Source organism: Neltuma alba, unplaced genomic scaffold (assembly GCF_004799145.2).
Source record: "Neltuma alba isolate B1F8T4 unplaced genomic scaffold, ASM479914v2 tig00011337_pilon, whole genome shotgun sequence".
Lineage (NCBI taxonomy): Eukaryota > Viridiplantae > Streptophyta > Magnoliopsida > Fabales > Fabaceae > Neltuma > Neltuma alba.
In genome coordinates, this window is record NW_021636039.1 from 327,766 (window position 1) to 346,791 (window position 19,026).

A 19,026-nucleotide genomic window follows, 5' to 3' on the forward strand; every position below is an offset into this window, starting at 1 on the left:
AAGCTGGTCTTGGTCTCGAGTTCAATCAGATTGGACAAGACCTCAAACCAAATATTTCAACCTGGTTTTTTTCAACCAAACTTCATACTAATGTTAAACCTGGTCCAACCCAATCTTTGTGTAGCCTTGCATTTCACTATTGTTTGATGCCAGGTCAACTGATCTAGCAACTTGGCCTACTCACCTCTCAACTCGGGTTCTAACTTCAATGACCGACTGACCACAAAGATGGCCCCACTATTTCCTGGTTGAGACTATGAGCACTGGCTTATTGTCATGGACAAGCCAAGTGGAGAGGGTGCTATCAAACAACAGATGATTGATTATTGTATACAAACTCTTGCTAAGGTTGTCAGAAAGTATACTAATTTTTGTTGCTACGTTGATTGAGAAAATGAAAATTTCCCTCCTAGCTTTTTGTTATTCATTGTACTTGATTTTCAGTTCTTCTCACTTTTCAGTGAAGAGGAAGCTAGGAAGAGGATTTATAATGTTTCTTGTGAGAGGTACTTCAGATTAGGTGTGAGATTGACAAGGAGATATCTAATAATCTAGAAGGTTTGTTGTTGTTTGTATGCATGTTCAGAACCTTAGTTTTTCTTCTTTTCTCACGTTTGTACATATCATTGTCCTTTTGGGTCAATGGGGCTGACTGACGTACTGTTTGTCCTCCCCGGTTCATACGTTGACCCAGAGTCAAAGGATCATAGCAACAAAGGTTTTAAAAGAATAAAAGTGATGTTCAGTTTCATAATTCTATATCTGGTTCATTTTCTTCTCTTATTGATAATCTAGGAAAAATAATAACTATGATAAATAAAATAAATTGGGATCTTACATGTGATAGCAAAACAAAAATATATTGATGATGAGTATATAAGTAGGAGCTTGAAACTCATTTGGGGGTTTAGGAAGGTGGAAGAAAATGAATTGAATGGCCCAATGCTCCTACCATGTTCTATAATTATATATGTTACTCTAAAATTACGTAGTTGGTTTTCTTATAACACTATAACATAGTTTAAAATTACATCATTTCATAGTCATAAGATATCAAAAGTTTACTCATTTTATGTAGAATTTAATGATAAAAAAAAAATATTTGAGCAATTAGGGCATTAGAGGGCCTTTGCTGCCATTAGATAAGAAAACATGATCAATCAATGCTTAACAACCTTCAAAGAGAGTTTACTGAAGGATGGGTTTAGAAGCATCAACAGGTGATTGGTTTGGGTGGCGGCTGACACTGCTAGCACTTGTTGCTAAGTCGTATTGAGTTGCTTCTGATTGCTTTGCCACTCGACTAGTCATGAAGCTGCTCACATCATCAAATTTCCAGTCCGTCAGGTATCCAGGCTTTGAAGTTACAGTGCTCACTTCTATATCTCCAGAAAGCATCGCCACCACACGGGACATTGCCGGCCTTAACGATGGTGATGCCTGCGTGCACAGAAGAGATATCCCTACCATTCTCTTAACTTCTTCCTCATTGAAATCTGATAATAGTCTCAGATCTACCACTTCAACTGTACGATTCTCTTCATGCAGTTGCCAAACCTGTTGATGACTAGGAAATCATATATATATATATTGCTCAAAATCGCAAAGGAACATCAAAGAGACCATGGTTTCGAAAACCCAGCTTGAGGAGGGTGCTAAAGATCAACATATCTAAACATGATCATATTTGACATTATGACATTAGCTATTTATTTTTATTTTATATTTTCAGTTCTGCTCTGTGTATTTTAGCTGACTAAAATAGCCTTCTTTGCAGTGCATGAGAGGATTTAGTTTTCAAAAACACTACTTAGATTATAATAAATAAATAGTTACATGTTCATAGTTTATATACCTAACTAGAAGTCACTTCCTATGCTGCAGGGGAATCTGTCATTTTATGCAATTTATTACTTGTTAAAAATGACGTGAACAACGGTTTATCAGTAACTATTGATTCTGTTTATATATACATAAATTAATGATAATTTTTTAGGTTGATGATGAGAAAAGATTTTTTTTTTAATTAAAGATAGAAGTCCTAGTCCAAGATAACATAGGATTTGTTTGATTTCATTCTCTATTTTTATGTTTTTAGAACAATTTTGTAGAGTAATTTTTTAGAATAAGTATCGCAAGCAAAAAATTTTAAGCAATCTATTTGAATCATTATTTTGAAAAACATGAAAAAAAAATGGTGAAGAGAAGATGGAAAGAATTGTTTGCTTTATTAAAATTATTAGCATTAATAAAAATATAATGGTCTCCGCCTCTTCTTTAATTTTGTGGAACAAAAAGTAACAAAACGCCATAAAGATGTTTTTTTTTTTGTTTTTATAAAAGATTTAACTTTTTTAATTTTTCAGAACACATAACCAAAAACACATTTTCAAGCATATTTTTTATTTTGTTTTTCAAATTAAAATAAAAAACTGTGATTCAATAGGAAAACAAACCTGCCCTCATATTTCTCCATGTTTCATCATTAACTTTAATTCAGACTTCAACAATTCTCAAAATTTGAGTGGCAAAGTTTGTTGCATTCTTTTTACATGCCTATATTTTAGGTTCCACTATTTTCATTTGATAAAGCAAGTTCAATAAAACATGAATAAAAATGTGATATGCAGAATTTAGAAGAAAATATTTTCCATAAAATGAGTGGCGGCATTTTGTAATTTTGTCAAAAAAATTTTATGCTAATTTTCAATAAAGGTTCATGTTGTTAGCTAGAAATAGTAATAGGAACTTGTTGAAAGGTTTACGGTCGTTTAAGTCTCGTTCATAACAAAGAAAGCATATTTTTAACTAAACAATAAAATTTTACATGTCTAAATAAAGAATGAAAACTCAAAATAATAGAAACCAAACACATCCTAAGTCTACGAAACAGAAAGGTAATACATACCCATTCTAGAAGATACACCTTGTCTTCTTCCAAACTTGGCTCAGAATTTCGCCTCCCACTAACTATCTCTAAGGCCAAAACACCAAAGGAAAACACATCTGCTTTCTCTGTAAGGTGACCACGCAGGGCATACTCCGGAGCAAGATAGCCACTACTCATAATTCATGAGTGCTTATCAAGACAAACTTCAACGTACGTATATAAATTTTAGGAAGAATGATATATAGTTAGGTCTTAAAAGATTGATTTAATGATAGTTAGGTTCCCAGTAAAATTTTCGAAAAAAATGAGCTGCAAATATTGATTCAGACATAAACAAATTTAGAAGTATTATAGGAGGCAGTTAAATTTTAAATGTAATTCTCAGTTTACAACTATTATACTTCACTTTATAATTATCTGAGTCAATATTTGCAACTCATTCTTTAGAAATTTTTTTTCATGGACTTAACTATCACTAAATCTATCTTTTAGGACCTAAATATATGTTCCCCCTAAATTTTGTGCTGATATATTGAGTAAAAAAGCAAGAAAAATAGGTCTTAATGACTTACATTGTCCCAGCTACACCAGTGCTTATATGGGTCATTTTATCATCATACAACTTAGCCAAACCAAAATCTGATATTTTAGGGAGAAGGCCATGATCAAGCAGAACATTACTAGCCTTTATATCACGATGCACAATGCGGAGCCGGGACTCTTCATGAAGGTATGCTAAGCCTCTTGCTACGCCAATGCAGATATCATAACGAGTGGGCCAGTTGAGAGTAAAATTATTTCCTGTAACAAACAGGTGAATATACCCAGGGTATAATTAAGAGGAATAAAAGCAAGGCAGGAGAACATTGACATGTGCATAGCAGAAAATGATCTTACTAAATAAGGCGTTATCAAGACTCCCATTTTCTAGATACTGATAGACAAGTAGTCTTTTATTTCCTTCAATACAACATCCATATAATGTGACAAGATTACGATGTTGCACAGCTGATATAGTAGCAATCTCTGCTTTGAACTGATTGTTTCCTTGATGAGATTTTACAGATAGTCTTTTCACAGCAATTACTCTTCCATCATTAAGTGTTCCCTGGAATACAAAATAAAAACCTTTTATTCTCTATATAAAGGTTGCAGCTTTGGTTTTAGGACATCTGTAAATAAAACTTTATTCTTCAACAAAGTAAGAGCCTTATGTTTTCACCTTATATACAGGTCCAAAACCTCCCTCTCCCAGCTTCTTGCTAGGATTGAAGTCATTTGTAGCATTTTTTAACTCAGAATAGTTGAAAGTATACAGCTTGGTATCAATACCTAAAAGATCTGTAAATTGAACAAGAACAAGGTTATGGATTGTGCAAAGAAATTATTGCTAGAGCGTATTTGGTGCCCCTGTTTGCTGTTAAATTCAAAAGGAAAACTTGCACTCTTATTTGTACCTTGCCTTTATTTAAGATTGAAGAAAAGAAATAAGGTGACAAAACTCTACACTTGGCTTTGAATTTGTTTGGAGGAAAAGAGAAAATGGGAAAAAAGAGAGTGGAAGAGAAAAAATGAGGAGAAAATATTTTCTTTCATTAACTCTAGATGAACAAAAGAAAATATAGAAAAAAGAAAAATGACTAATTTGACAATGATAATAATATCTAATATCCATAATGAATAAATGAATTTTGAACTCTAAATTGTTGGAAAGATTTTCAAAGGCATGTTATTTTTAAAATTATCTCTACTTTTAAAGAGTGAACTTGAAGGAGAGACATGCATGTAGCTAGGTTCAAGTCTCTCTTTTCCACCACTTTGCGTTCATTCTTATTTTTTCTCACTGTATAAACAACAATATTTTTCTGTCATATTTTCTCTCCTCTAAATTTTATCCTCTTACTACTTCTCTTCCATCTAAACGTATGGTTAATCTTTTGGTTATCTCTAGTTGCAAAGCCCATAATTGGATTAAAAAAATGCCATCATGAAATTGGCAAATGTCTTGTCATTGTGGACAAACAGAACTGAAGTAACAAATTACTGTTTGAAAAAGGAACTGACTGCAATATTAAATTATTTTTTCCTTTTTTTTCTTTTACATGAAATGACATTTTTGAATATGCACGCTTAAAATTCAAAGGGATATATATAAACTTTTTCCCCCAGTTTCCTTACCATCATCGCCATCTCCATGATTCTTTCTTCTCCGAATATATAAAACCACAAGAATAGACAAAAAGCTTACAGCAGCTACGGTGGCAACAATAATTCCCACAGTTAGGTGGGTTCTGTTAGGAGGTCTGAAATCTATACAACACATAAGCAGAACATATCAGTCATATATATATGAAAAATCATTAATTGAACTTCTGGATTGTTGTCTATTTTTGTATAGTTTAACCTTTGGTTGCTTTGATGGCTGATATCAGAGGACCACAAGTATCAACTTCTGGTATGTTGCGAGTTCCCTTTGCAGCCCAATTAAGATGGACCTCAATATAGTTTTCTGTCACTTGAACCTGAAATTCCTTTCTTACAGGCCTAAATGAGGCCCCTCCTGCTTCCCTTCTTATGTCAAAATCCTTCAAAACATGGCTTCCCTAAAACGTGAAAAAAGAAAAAGAAACAAACAAAAGAAAAGGAAACCTCAGGGAATGTCAAATATGGATAATTTCAAATATCCATGCATCTTCCTTCTATTAAAAAACAGCAACATCCCTCCAAATTAAATCACATTTATATACCTGAAGATATATATCAAATACTCGTCTTCCTAGACTTTTCCATGTCTTATCATTGGGAAAAGATGTTTCTACAAAATCAAGGGTGACTTGGTAATCCCCATTTTGCAGCCCCAGGCCATAATATCTTAATGAATCAGTAGACCCACGGGCAGTGTGGAAGAGATCTGGGTCTATAGTAGCAGTGAACTGGCTAGGCAAAGAATTAGAGGCCGATAGAGTACGGGGGAACCCCACATTGCTAACTGCCCATGTTGAGTCAGTGACAACAGAAGTAGTAAGATCAAGTTCCTCGTCTTCACCTTGATATTTAGTTCCATCTGATAATGTAATTGAAGGACCACCACACTTGATTGCAAAATTGGAATCTACTTGGAAACAGTTAAAAGGACTATCTCAATAGATTTATGTAGAGGTTTTATGTCAACTAAAGAAAAGAGAATAAATTTAGAAGTTCCTCTCCTTGGAGTTTCAAAGGTTATGTAAGATTACTCTTTCTTTATGTACAGTTTTAATTCCTGTCATAGCAAACTAATCCTTAGTGTACGTTACTTACACCTTCCAGGACCACGATAACAGGGAAAATTTTTCTGCAGGCATTCGTGTCCAAAAGGAAGACCACTGCATGAGAAAAGAGCATAAATCAAACCATAAATGTGCATGTAACCTCCAATTATGTATGGTTCACTATTATTCAAGTATGTAAAAACTAAGGAATTAACTTGAAGTTTGTTTAACGAAAAGAAGCCTAGGATTCTCGATTGATGACAAGCAACAAATGGACCAAAATGAGATCAAGAGTTGCAAATTTTTGTGCAAAGTGGAGTGATATACAATAGGCTAATATGTATACATACATATGTGTGTGTATAAATATATATATTTGTGGTAATCATTCAATAAAAAGCATATAATCACCTGCTATTTGAATCCTGTATTGTGAAGTTGTTAGCAACCAAATTGCTGCATATCATACCCCATAAAGATCACCATGTTGGTTTTCTCATAATATATAAATATACATATGTATATAAAGAAGTACTATATACAACATATAAAGAGCTAAACCTCACTCCAATTATTATCTAATTTTGGGAAAATTAGGGACAGGACCTAATGGCAACAACACTTATAAGGAAAGATCTTAAAAATTGTATTTATTCAGAAGGACGAAATACTAAAATATAAATTTAAAATTACCAATTTGCCCTTAACAAAATCCCTTATATTATGTCTCACCACATCCTACAAATATCTTTTTTTTTAACAAAATCATAATTTTATTCAACTTAATTCAAACTAATTGGAATCACAAAGTTACTAAACAATTCTAACTAATTAAATTCAGTTAATACGTAATATTAATTAATTTATTTGTCCAGCATTTTAAAAAGAAAAAATCTCTTTTTTGAGGTCCTAAATAATGAGCCAATCAAAATCATATGGTTGAATTAAAAATTAAAAAAAGTTATATAATAATAAATACTATGTAACTTATTCATAATTAATAAGAATAAAAATATCATGTAGGTTTAAACTTGAATTTTCTTACTCAAACTATTACAGCTACTTTTATTATGACAAATATTTATTGCTATAATGAATTTCTTATGTGACTTTTTCTTTTTAATTTTTAATTTTATTAATTAAGGATTCAACTTATTCAGGTAAAATAATAATATGAAATGGATAACTAAAAATACGGAATAACTTTTTGTTCCTATGAATGGTAGAAATTTATTGTTATGCTCATTTTTCAAAAAGCCTGCACAAATTATTAATTAAAAATAATAGAAAAATAAATTAACTAGTGTTGGCTATTAATTTAATTAATTAGAATCAGTGTATAACTTAAAACTTTGAATTAGTTTGAATTAATTCAAATAAATTGTAATTATTCTACTAAATGATATGAAAATCATAGGAGGTGGTGAGAGAATATAGGAGTTATGGTGCGAATGGGGTGATTTCAGTCTTTTTAAGTTTATATTTTAATATCTAGTATTTTTAGGTAATTAAGGTTTTTTAAAATCCTTTCTAATAAATATCATTTCCACCTGGTCCCTCTCTTTAATTTTCCCTCTAATTTTTCAACAGTGACAAGAAAGCATGAACTCAGTTGTAATTTGCTTCAACAGTGATAATGAGACATGAATGTTTTATGCACTTCAGGAAAAAGTATTAAGGGAGAATGAAACTTTTTATAATCATAAAATTAATTAGTGAAAAAACTAAATAAATTCTATGGTGATAAATTACAAACCTCGTTTGGAGTTTGCTTGACGATGTCTTTCAGTTTGTAAATCTCATTCCAATTCTACAATGCACTTCATCTCGCATTTGTTTCATTAACTGTCTTGGTATTCATGTTATGAAAGTGATAAGTGTATCGGCTTAAGGATTCTGGACTCTTTATGGGGTACGATCAATTAAGGTTTAAAAATTTTCAAATTTTTCACGGTTTTTTGTATAATCAATTTTATTTATTGCTCCTTAATTTTAGTTAATGATCTTAATGTCATTGATTATATAGTGTTAGCGTGTTACATTCTCGGCTTACAATTTATATAGTTAATATTCTTAATGTCATCTTGTCTCTTGGTCCAAAAAAAAAATGTCATCTTGTCTTGTTAAATTTATATCGTTGCTTTTACTCTGTGAATGAGAGTTCTTTAAGTGGAAAAGAAATTATAGGAAATTAAGAAAGATTTGTTAATTTTTTAAGTGATTTGTTTTTGTGACTTTATTTTGTTTTCAGTTAGGTTTTTCTAGGTCATTTCCTATTTTATGCTTTTTTTTGTACATATTTTATGCCTTCTTTTACTTAAAGTTTAAGATTAATTTTTCTTGTTCTTAAATATAATGTGCTGTAATTATATTTATGATAAAATTCAAGTATTATTGAGTTGAAAAATTAATTGTAATAGATATAAGCAAATTGACTTAAATTTTGTCATAGAGGGGAAAAAAACCTATATCTAGGGGGATCAACTATCAAGGCGATTATATTTAGTGAAATCTTATTATAATTTTATAATTTTTACCATAATGTATCTTTATTTTTAAATTATAACAAATTTTGTTTATAATATTTTATTTATTTCAAATATGATTTTTATTAGTCATTAAAGTAAAATATACTGACTTTCTTCTGTTTTGCTAAAATTACATAGACATCCTTTCTTTATTTTTAAACTTATCCTTTAGTCCAATTTTATTTGGCGAAAAAAAAAGGTCCCGTTTTGAGCATAATTACAAAATATTTTATTAAAGATTCAAAAATACTTAATTTTATTATTTGTAACTCTTTTTAAAATTATTAATTAGCCCTCATAATCTAATTATTTAGTTTCTCTCGCCAATTTATATAAACTCAAATAAAAATAAATAATTTATAAAACATTGTGTATTAAAATTAATAAAAGTTAAAGAAAGATAAACATAAATTATATTAACTAGTTTATCCCATATTATATTAAATCCTTATTTCATTACCTTTTTTCGTACATAGGTGTTTGAAATATTATTTTAATCTGTTATTGAAAAAAAAAAACAACTTATGAACTTAAATTTTAAAAAAAATTACTAATTACATAAGTTTTCAACACGACAAAATTTAAAATGTGAATAAAAATTTAAAATATATGCATTGACTTTTTAGGTAACCTAGATGAGTTTTAATGGGTTGAGATATATCTAGGATCTTAAAGTATTTTTATAAAATAACTGAACATCCTAAAGTAATTTGCAGTGTAGTTTTACCCTCAAGGTATTTTTTAAGTATAATTTTATTCTTAAAGTATTTTGTTTTCCTTAGATATAATTTCACCCCATTGTCAACTCCCAAAAAATTCCTTAAGTGAAAGTGCATCTAGGTCCCGTAGCCTAAAGTATTTTTTAGTGACATTCAACACTATAAAGTAATTTCTTGATACAATTTTACTATTAGAGTATTTTTCATAACTATTTTGTCATATTTTTAGTACTCATCTTTAATATTTTTCAATAATTAATTTTTCAATTTTTTTTCATTAGTCATAGATATTTTTTAGACTTATCTTTCATGTTTTCAACCTTAATGTTTAATTACTTTAAATACTGAAAATATTTAGGAAAAATATAAAAGATGTGTACTGAAAATATAGAATTTTTTCATGAAATAAAATTCTCTCATTAAAATGTTTTTATGTTATTTTTTCAGCACTCATATTTTATATTTGCAAGGCAAACCTTTAACATTTCTATTGCTTACCATTTTAACTTTTCAGTATTCATCTTAAATTATTTCAATACTTATCTTTCATGTTTTCATCATTGAAAATAATTAAAAATTAGGATTGACAACATGAAAGATAAGTCTAGAAAGTATATAAGATAACTATTGAAAAATTGATTATTGAAGATGTTAAAGATGAATATTAAAATATAAAAAAAATAGTTAATAAAAATACTATGATGTGAATTGCTGCTACTAAAGTATTAGATACACTTTAATAAACTTTTTAGGAGTTAATGATCAAGACAAAATTACATTTGAAGAAATACTTTTAAATGCACAATTGTACCTAGAAAAATATTTTAAAGATAAAATTGCATAACAAATTACTTTATAGAGATTTGTCAAATTTTAAAAATAAAAAGGAGGTATCTTATATCTAAGATAAAATAGAAAGAAAGTCAGTGTGTTTTAGAGGAATTATTATAGACTTTCGTTCCACCTCCTTTACATGCTCCTTTGGTCCGCCCTAGGCTCCCAACTATTCCATGTAGGCTTGTATTCCCTTTAGCATGATTTTAGTGCATTCTATTTTTTGTCAAATGAACTTTTATTTTTGCTTTTCATTTCTCTCTCTCTCTCAATTATAAAGAGTCACCTTAGGTAAGGATGTGTGAAGACTAGACCAAACAGGGTTATTCATCAATATGAGTACAGGTCTAGACAAGACCTTGGGCTATAAAACACACCCCATGGTTTGGATTGGTCTAGAAAGAACCTGAATTTGGGTGACCGATCTAGGTAGTCAACCTATTTGTTGTTTCTTTTTCTAAAATAATTCAACTAGTGAAACCCACTTAATAGGCAACCAAAAATGGACAATGAGGGAGGAGGAACAACATTGGGCTTGAGTATGTGAAGGGCAGATCAAAGATGAGGGAGAAAGAGGCATAAACTGATGGAGAGGATGAAAACGAATAAAAAATCGATGCGTAAGAGGAAGATGCATACCTGATCTAAAAGTTGCAAGGTGCGAAGTCGATTGAGAAGACAAGTTAAAGGCTAATCAATGCTGGCAAACTGAAGGGGAGAGATTGAGGATGGCATTGATGCTGGTAAATTGAAGAGGGAGAGATTGAGGATATGGCAATGCGAACGAAAGATAGAGGAAATAGATTCTAGTCATGGAGTCGTTGCCAATAGTCACACGTAACGGCGTGGTTGTCGGTGATGGAACAAAAAGATCTTTGCTAATGGAACAAAATGGAGACCAAGGAAAATCAAGAAGATGATAGGGGAAGAAGAGACAGGTGGGAGGCTGAAGAGTAGGGACTGAAATCCATGATGGGGAGACTAACTTCTTGCTTCTGATTCTGAGATTGGGATCATAGATGGCAGATGGAGAGTTGAAAGTGGAAAGAAGAGAGATGACGAAAGAAGAAAGCAAGACTAAGGTTGGTGAGGTATTGGGGTTGATGACGGTAGGAGTGTTTCTCAGTGAGTCTATGCAAGAAGTGTTAGGTTAGAATTATTTTAATAATATATATGTATATATAATATTTTGTTCAGACTAGACCAAACCAAATGGTCTAAATGGCTGGTCCTAGGTCCAGTCCAACCCAAAAGAGTCAGTTAGTCTTTTATTTCATCAGATCAGCTGTTTTCAGATTAGACAGGATGGGGTTCACTCTGACCTGAACAGGTTGTACTAGACCATGGGTTTTTTTTAACTGTTCTAACTTTAGGTGCCTTTCAATTTCAAGGATCATGAGTTGACTATTATTTCTAGCATCTAGGATCGCAAGGAGGGCTTTCCAGTTTTCAGTTATTCATGGAAAGCAAATAACTCTAGAAATTAACAAAAAAATGACAAATAATTGGTGGAATAAAAGAAATAATAATAACATACACCATCAAACTACTTACTATTTTTCGAAAAACTCACGAGGTAGGCTCCCAGATAGTTTGTTGTAGGATAAGTCTCTGAAAGTAGTATTCATTCAAGTACAAGACAGTTAAGTAAATGCCGTGATATTGATGACGGACAATGAATACATGGAAGAATTAAGTTGTAATGCAACTAATAACATAGTATCAGTAGTTTAAGTTTGAAATTTACATTGTTATATTGGAGCAACTTCTACATATGCTCACAAGCACTATGGCAATGATCTTGTAGATATATGGATATAGACTTAACATATTATAAGAATATAATGTGGATGCATAGGAAGACACGCACAGCTTCCATCTAAGTTTGAAAATAGTAAAAACGTTGGAGTCTATAAATTCATTGAGATATAAGATTTACTAAGCATTATAATGATACATGCAGATATATAATATTACACACACACACACACACACTCTACATTCCATTCTTAATGCATTGGAATATTAATTGCGGAGTTGCAAATATTTCAAGAATACTCACATGTTTTTAAGAGTAGGCAAGATTATATGGGTAGGGATAGTACCACTAAGAGCATTATTCCCTAGGCACCTGAAATTGGAGAAAAATGAACCATGCTTTAATCCAATAATGAAAACTTGCAATTAATAAGGAAATCCTTAATTTAATTACTTAGGCACAGGATATATATTAATTACAATATTTCTAGTTGAGGCATGCGAAAAAGTGAATTTGGAATCTGTCCCATGATATTGTTGAAGCGCCAATCCCTGAAAGAACCAACACATGCATATATAATTGGGAAAAAAAAACTCAAGAGCATTGAATAAAACAAACAAGTACTATTACTACTACAACTACTATCTTGATGCCAATGTGAAAGTGATATTCTTCTAAGCATGCTATTTGACATATATGCATCCGAAGAGCCACGTATATGGCTAATACTCACAAGTGGGTCAACATCGGAAATAATTCATCCATATTGGAGGGAAGTGAATCAGAAATATTGTTATTCTTCAAATATCTGCAAGATTTATAAACAAATTGTTGTTATATACTAGAAAGAAATTGGAGTTTTTTTTGGGGGGGGGGAATATCTCTATCTAGCAAGCAAACTGTGAATTATGAGGGGAGCCATTGCCTCACAACTTACATCGAGGTGGCAGACTTCAAACTCTTTATAAATGCCAACGAGGAACTCCCATTATGCATGCTAGTTATTTCCTACATTTGATGAGTTATGCATTATTCAACAATTTACTCCTACGTATCAATCTGCAGAGTGCAATCAAATAGTTATGGTGCTTACAGCTTCCTAAGAGAAGTCAAATTGCCCAATGATGATGGTATTGAGCCTTGGAAAGAATTACACTGGAGCCTCCTACCAAAGCAAGTCTATTCAGTGAGTACCCATTCACCTTGAGACATTGATAACTTTTCCTTAATGATGAAAGAAAATACTATAACAGAAGGAGTCCTCCTAAAGCCATATTTTAATACTAAAGACCCAGCGTAGTCTTACAAGTCTGTAAGGTTAGACAAACTTCCTATGAAGTCAGGTATACTTCCTGCGTGCTCCAAGTCTGTAACCCATCTGGACAAACAGGAAAAATTTTAGTTATTGAATGCCAGGGCAAAAAAAAAAAAAAAGGTAGTATGGATATCTTACAGCATTTCCAGGTTTTTAAGATTAGCCAGAGTTGAAGGAATCGGACCACTAAATCCCGTACTATCTAGGAGGCTGCAGAGAAATATTCATTGAAATTTATAAGATCTTTGGATCACACAAAATTAATGTTATATATATATATATATATATATATATAAGTTTATACTACTTTTCATATATATTAAATTTCATAATATTGTTATTTGTTAACATTATATGTTTAATTGATTTATACATATATTGTTAGTTTCATTAATTTTACATTTTTATTTATTCTTGTAAATGTATTTTTTTTGCTTTTACTAAATAATAAATATTTAGGTTAATATCATCAATTGCATCTGCTTAATGCCCATATTTTTTTTTTTAGCCGACAAAGGAAATTTTCTATAATATTCAATTTTAACAATTGTGTTAAATAATTATTTTAACTATGCTATTATTTTTTTGTTTTTGGAAATTTTAGCTTATTAAAAGAACATCTTTAAAACTGAAACCAGAGCACATCTTGTGCTCATCACTCATCTGGACAGTCCAATTGGACGGTCCAAATTTAATAATTTAATTAATATATGTAAAATTTAAAATAAAAAAAATCTTATAACTATCACTTTTCAAAAAAATAATCTATCATTTAAAAAATCACGAATAAAAAGTTTTTGAATTTGGACCGCTTAAATTAGATTTAAATGGTCTAAATCTCATCAAAGTTTTGGACAAAACTTACATCTATTCTATTATATCTAATCTGTCCAGTTTTCTAATTAACATGTGCCACCTGGATTTATTTGACAGCTCATAAATACCGTTTCTCTTCTTCATCTTTGTTAACGAGTCACAAGCGCTACACACTCACCCTATTTGCCACTAAGGAGGCTCGACGGCAATCAATTGATTCCATTCACATGAAATAAAAAACATGCTAAATTGAATGAATTTGACAGAATTGAATTGGAAACCAGCTTAGTGCCCGATTATGAATTGATAAGAGGACTAAGAACCAGTTTGAACTGGTTTATAACTAGTCAAACCGGTATAAAATCTGCATATTTTTACTGGTTTACTCAATTTAGGGTTCATTTGATATAAAGGAAAATGAGAAAAGGGGAGGAGAGGAAATATTTTAATAAGCTCGATTTAAACAATTAAAAAAAATGGGGTTAAAAGCTTTTAACTAATTTTTATTATTCGTTTGTATTACTTCTTCTCTTTATTAAAATTTTAAAACCCACTTCTTTAATTTCTTAAATAGAGCTTATTAATATTTTCCTTCCTTTTCTCTCCCCTCCATTTCCCTCGTGCCAAACATTATATTACCTTAAAAGACATAGATATGTGGATAAAAGACTAGTGGAACTTACAGTTCTTTCAATTTCACTAGATTGCCTAGTTTGGAAGGGATAGGACCTGAGAAGTTGTTTGTTCCAAGACTCCTGCATAATTAATTCGCAAAGAATAAAGTGGATGCTGATAGTATCATCGTTCATCAATATATATTTTCCATAAAAAACATTATCTTCTTAAACACGATGGTCTTTGATTAACTCCTAGTTATTACTTATTGTAATTCATTAATATCAAGAAAACAAATACTAGCTTCCTTCGATTTTGTTAGAGAAATTAAATATAAACTAGGAAGCACGTATCAGGTCGGATCTAGATCATTCCTTTAAAGCTCTACAAGTTGATCTACCGATTCACACAAAATTTAGACTACTAGAACCCAAATTTGAGTGGCACAGCAGAGTACTGCACAAAAGAGAATATTAGAGAAGAAGGAGAGATAGTCGGAGAACTCAACATATATATATTTCTCTAATATATATTTAATTTGAACAATATAAATTAATTTAACTTATATTATAAGACTAGATTTGCAATTCAAATTATTTAACCTAGTCAAACTAATTATAATCTTCCTTGAAATATTTGATTGGAATATTCTCTAACATCTAATCAAATAATCCGGCCTATCAAGAGCTAATCTAAGCCCAAAATCCAACAGATTTTAACATACAAACTAGATCTTATATTAAGTACTATTTGTAAATAAAATGATGCAATCATAATCTATGGAAAATTGTTATAATTAAGGGAAAGAGGATAACATACAATGATACTAACTCAGTAAGACTTCCCAGTTCCTTTGGAAGCTTCCCAGATAGAGCATTGTCACCCAAACCCCTAATTGCGAGAAATTCATATAAAAATGCAAGTAAGTTCCTGAGGATGTATCATGACTGACAACAAGCAAGTTCCGGATTCTATCTATTTAAGATAGGAACATGAGTCATTTTGAACAAGTCTTTCCATCATATTGATACCAACAGTCTAAGTTTTTTCTTAAGAAAATTAATTATTTGATTCTTATAATTTTGATTTGATTGAAATTCAGTTGCTTAATTTTTGTTTGTCTTAGTTAAAACTTATTGTCTGAACTTTACCTTAGTAGAACTTAGTCCCTAAATAATTTTAATCATTTAAAACAATAGTCCTACATTTCAAAAGATATATAACTTTAGTTTACTTTCAAAAATATGGGGCCAACATTTTAAATAGATAAAAGGCATAAGGTGCTTAACACCCCAAAAATATTCATAGAAGAGCACCAAGTACTTGAAATTTTTTTTGGCTGTTATATGCTCTAAAAGTTTATTTTCATAGCATTTTTGATATGTACCATTATCCGTTGTTAAGTTTAACTGTTAAAAGCATTAGTTAAACCGCATAATTTTACAATCAAATTCAAAGGTGAATAACAACCTGGATATTTTTGCAATGAAATAAAACTTCTAGGGCATATAAGAGGAAAAAAAAAAATTTCAGGCACTGGTGCTCCTTCGTAGATACTTCCAGAGTATTTAAGCATTTTATCTCGGGCTAAAATCATGATAAATGAGTTGCACCAAGTCAAAGTTCATAAATTAAGTTTTAATTGAGTTAAAATTGTAAAGACCAAGTTAGCTACAATTAAAATTTGATAAATGACTCATAAATATAGGAATTAGTTGATTTAATTTTTTAATTTAATATTATCAACACATTAAAACTGTAGGTATATCCAAATTCATTGAACATTAATAAATTTCCTCAAAATGACCATCTTTTCCCGAACGGAAACTGAGAGGATCCCTAGGCACAGGAAGCATTATAACTTTCTGACTAATTGGCCTTACAAGGACTGCAGCCGACTTAGATTTCCGATGGCTGGAGCTACAGAACCCGTCAAGTAATTCCTGCTTAGGTTCCTGATAATGGCCATTTAATTTGAGGAAACATTAGAATAAATATGAAGCATGTATCCAAAATAATAATAATAATAAATATGAAGCATATGGATGCTTTTAAGTTTCTGGAGAAGCCACTGAGGAGGAGATAATTAAAAAAAAACATACAAATAGGTGAGGTGAGTGAAAGTCCACAGCTCTGGTGGGATTTGGCCAACAACGTCCTGTTGATAAAGACTCCTGCCAGAACAAGATCAACAATATATATATATATATATATATATAGGCAATAAGTAATTAACAACATGATGAAGAAAAATCAAGCTAAGTAGAGAGACATCAAATTATACGGACAGTGCATAAATGTGGCAAGTGGTGCCACTGGAACAGTCGCATTTGATAAATGGACTGAAGAAATCATCAATGGAGGTAGCGTTGTTGACGGCTTGTCCGCTGCATATCTCGCCGCTTATATTCCATACAGTTTCTACTGGCGATATATTCCATTTGTTGAAGATTGAATTCAAAGCTTTCGCTACCCAAATTATTAATTAAATGTTAATAATAATTCACCGTCCACTGGATATATAGGAGACAGATTATTAAGAGAGAAGTATCTATTAGTGAAAGCACGTAGATACCTTCGGAAGGATCTGTAGGAGGGATTTGAGCTTGTACTACCCCAGCCAAGCACACATAAAAAGCGGAAGCAATTGCAAAAACCAAGACCGGTGAAGCAGAAGAAGGAGAAGGAGACGACAGAGACATGGATGTGTGTGCGCGCACGCAATTGTAAGATATATAGCTTGCTATAATTCAGAAGCACAACAAACTAATAGAGATTCAGAGATATCAAAATGGATATACATACGGGGATTGCTCTAAGGATTTTGCAGAATATCTATATGTTAGTACATGCGTATACATATACATCCACAGACCAGGAGCCGAGTCTCTGACCACGTTCTCAAAAGCACAAAAGCCACGTGGAATATTACAACACCATATATTGGCAGGATCATCAATGTGCAACCTCCTAAAGTCTGAAGTCTAATGGCGTGTTTTTCTATGCTAGTAAATATGATTCAAAAGGAAAAAATTCATATCAGGCAAAGTTAACAACTGAATAACCTTTTCTTAATTCTATTAGGTAATTAGATGGGACTTATAAATTGACATTCAGATGGCTTCTGAATTAATTTTTTTTTTTAGTTTCAAATTTATTAACTACTCATATTTAGTTTTACCATCAAAATTTAGAATAGTTACGATCAATTTAAATATATATTTTATTTGTAATCATTTGTATAATAATATATCTATCAAATTTCCGTAAATTTTATAGTAATTTTAATATTTGAAACTAGTTACAATTTTGTCAATAATTAAAAATCGCACAATTAATTGTCTTAAGTCTTTCAATATTCAATAAATAGTGTGCATAGTAATCACATGGTAAATGATTGGACTAAATTTTCATTTAAGGAAATAGAAATATTTTCACCAAGAGATAGAGACCGAAGCAATTGACTGTGATAACCTCCCAACCCAATTCGATTTATAATCACTTGGAACATTAATTCATGCTCCCTTTATATTGATTAAAGGGAAAGCATATTGAAGAATTTGAATGTTAAGTCGTAATTATTTTTAAGAATCAATAGTATGTCCAAGAATTTGAATGTTGAGTCGAAATTATTTTTGAGAATCAATGTTATTATTAAAGTTTGTGACATTTAGATATAAGATGCTGAAAAAATTAGCATGGAATCTTCTCAATGACAAACTCAACTTATTCTAATTTTAGGGAACTTGAAACTTTAATTCGTCGGTGAACAGCGACATTTACCTAGAAAAAATTACTGCTTTCTAATCAAAACAATTGCCTTCTCAATGGACCAAACTATTACAATAATAACGGAAGTTTGATGTCCTTTTCGATCAGTTTGTGACATCATGGGTCCCCTGATCCATTATGGCTTTGAATGATTTATTTATCAGAGATACGTGGAGTAAGGAGGGCGGTTGGAAAGAAAATGTTGATAGATTCATTTGCTACTAGCAGTAATCAAGTGGACCAAGGAAGACTGGGGACTTGTGGGTAAACGCTAGGGACAGCTGTTAACTAGAATTGATGGTTTGAACTTTGAACAAGGAAAGGAGAAGCAGAACATGTTGTGGAAGTTTGGTGCTTAAGGAGGTAATTCTATCATAGGAAGATGTTCTTCGGTCACAAAAACTTAATGCAATTGATGGCTGCATAATACTGTCTAACTAATTTGATTATATTAAGAAAGTTAAAAGTTAGTTAATTATAATAAATATACTACATATTTTTTTTGAATACCCTAATCATCTTCTTTAA

At 31.1% G+C, this 19,026-nt stretch overlaps 1 protein-coding gene across 1 annotated transcript; it reads right to left on the reverse strand.

Annotated features, from left to right (window-relative positions):
* Nucleotides 1-1,188: 1,188 nt before the first annotated feature.
* On the reverse strand, nucleotides 1,189-17,429 carry LOC114712135 (probable LRR receptor-like serine/threonine-protein kinase At1g56130). Its single transcript, XM_028896605.1, has 21 exons — nucleotides 17,303-17,429; nucleotides 17,016-17,196; nucleotides 16,830-16,901; nucleotides 16,611-16,682; nucleotides 15,547-15,618; nucleotides 14,796-14,867; nucleotides 13,435-13,506; nucleotides 13,288-13,359; nucleotides 13,075-13,146; nucleotides 12,715-12,789; nucleotides 12,461-12,532; nucleotides 12,285-12,353; nucleotides 6,191-6,255; nucleotides 5,638-6,002; nucleotides 5,295-5,493; nucleotides 5,069-5,200; nucleotides 4,113-4,231; nucleotides 3,788-3,998; nucleotides 3,463-3,691; nucleotides 2,909-3,059; nucleotides 1,189-1,557 (listed from the first exon to the last, which is right to left on the reverse strand). Exons 1-21 carry the CDS (start codon nucleotides 17,427-17,429, stop codon nucleotides 1,189-1,191), a joined length of 2,868 nt encoding a protein of 955 aa, XP_028752438.1.
* Between the last annotated feature and the right edge of the window lie 1,597 nt (nucleotides 17,430-19,026).

What these genes read in the sequence shown, in the direction of transcription:
- LOC114712135 (XM_028896605.1), bottom strand. Translation starts at nt 17,429, where the DNA reads ATGTCTCTGTCGTCTCCTTCTCCTTCTTCTGCTTCACCGGTCTTGGTT. An exon ending in AGCCATCAAAGCAACCAAAG is followed by an intron (nt 5,201 to 5,294) that starts GTTAAACTATAC and finishes TGTGTTGTATAG; the next exon opens with ATTTCAGACCTCCTAACAGA. An exon ending in TCATGGAGATGGCGATGATG is followed by an intron (nt 4,232 to 5,068) that starts GTAAGGAAACTG and finishes TTCAATTTACAG; the next exon opens with ATCTTTTAGGTATTGATACC.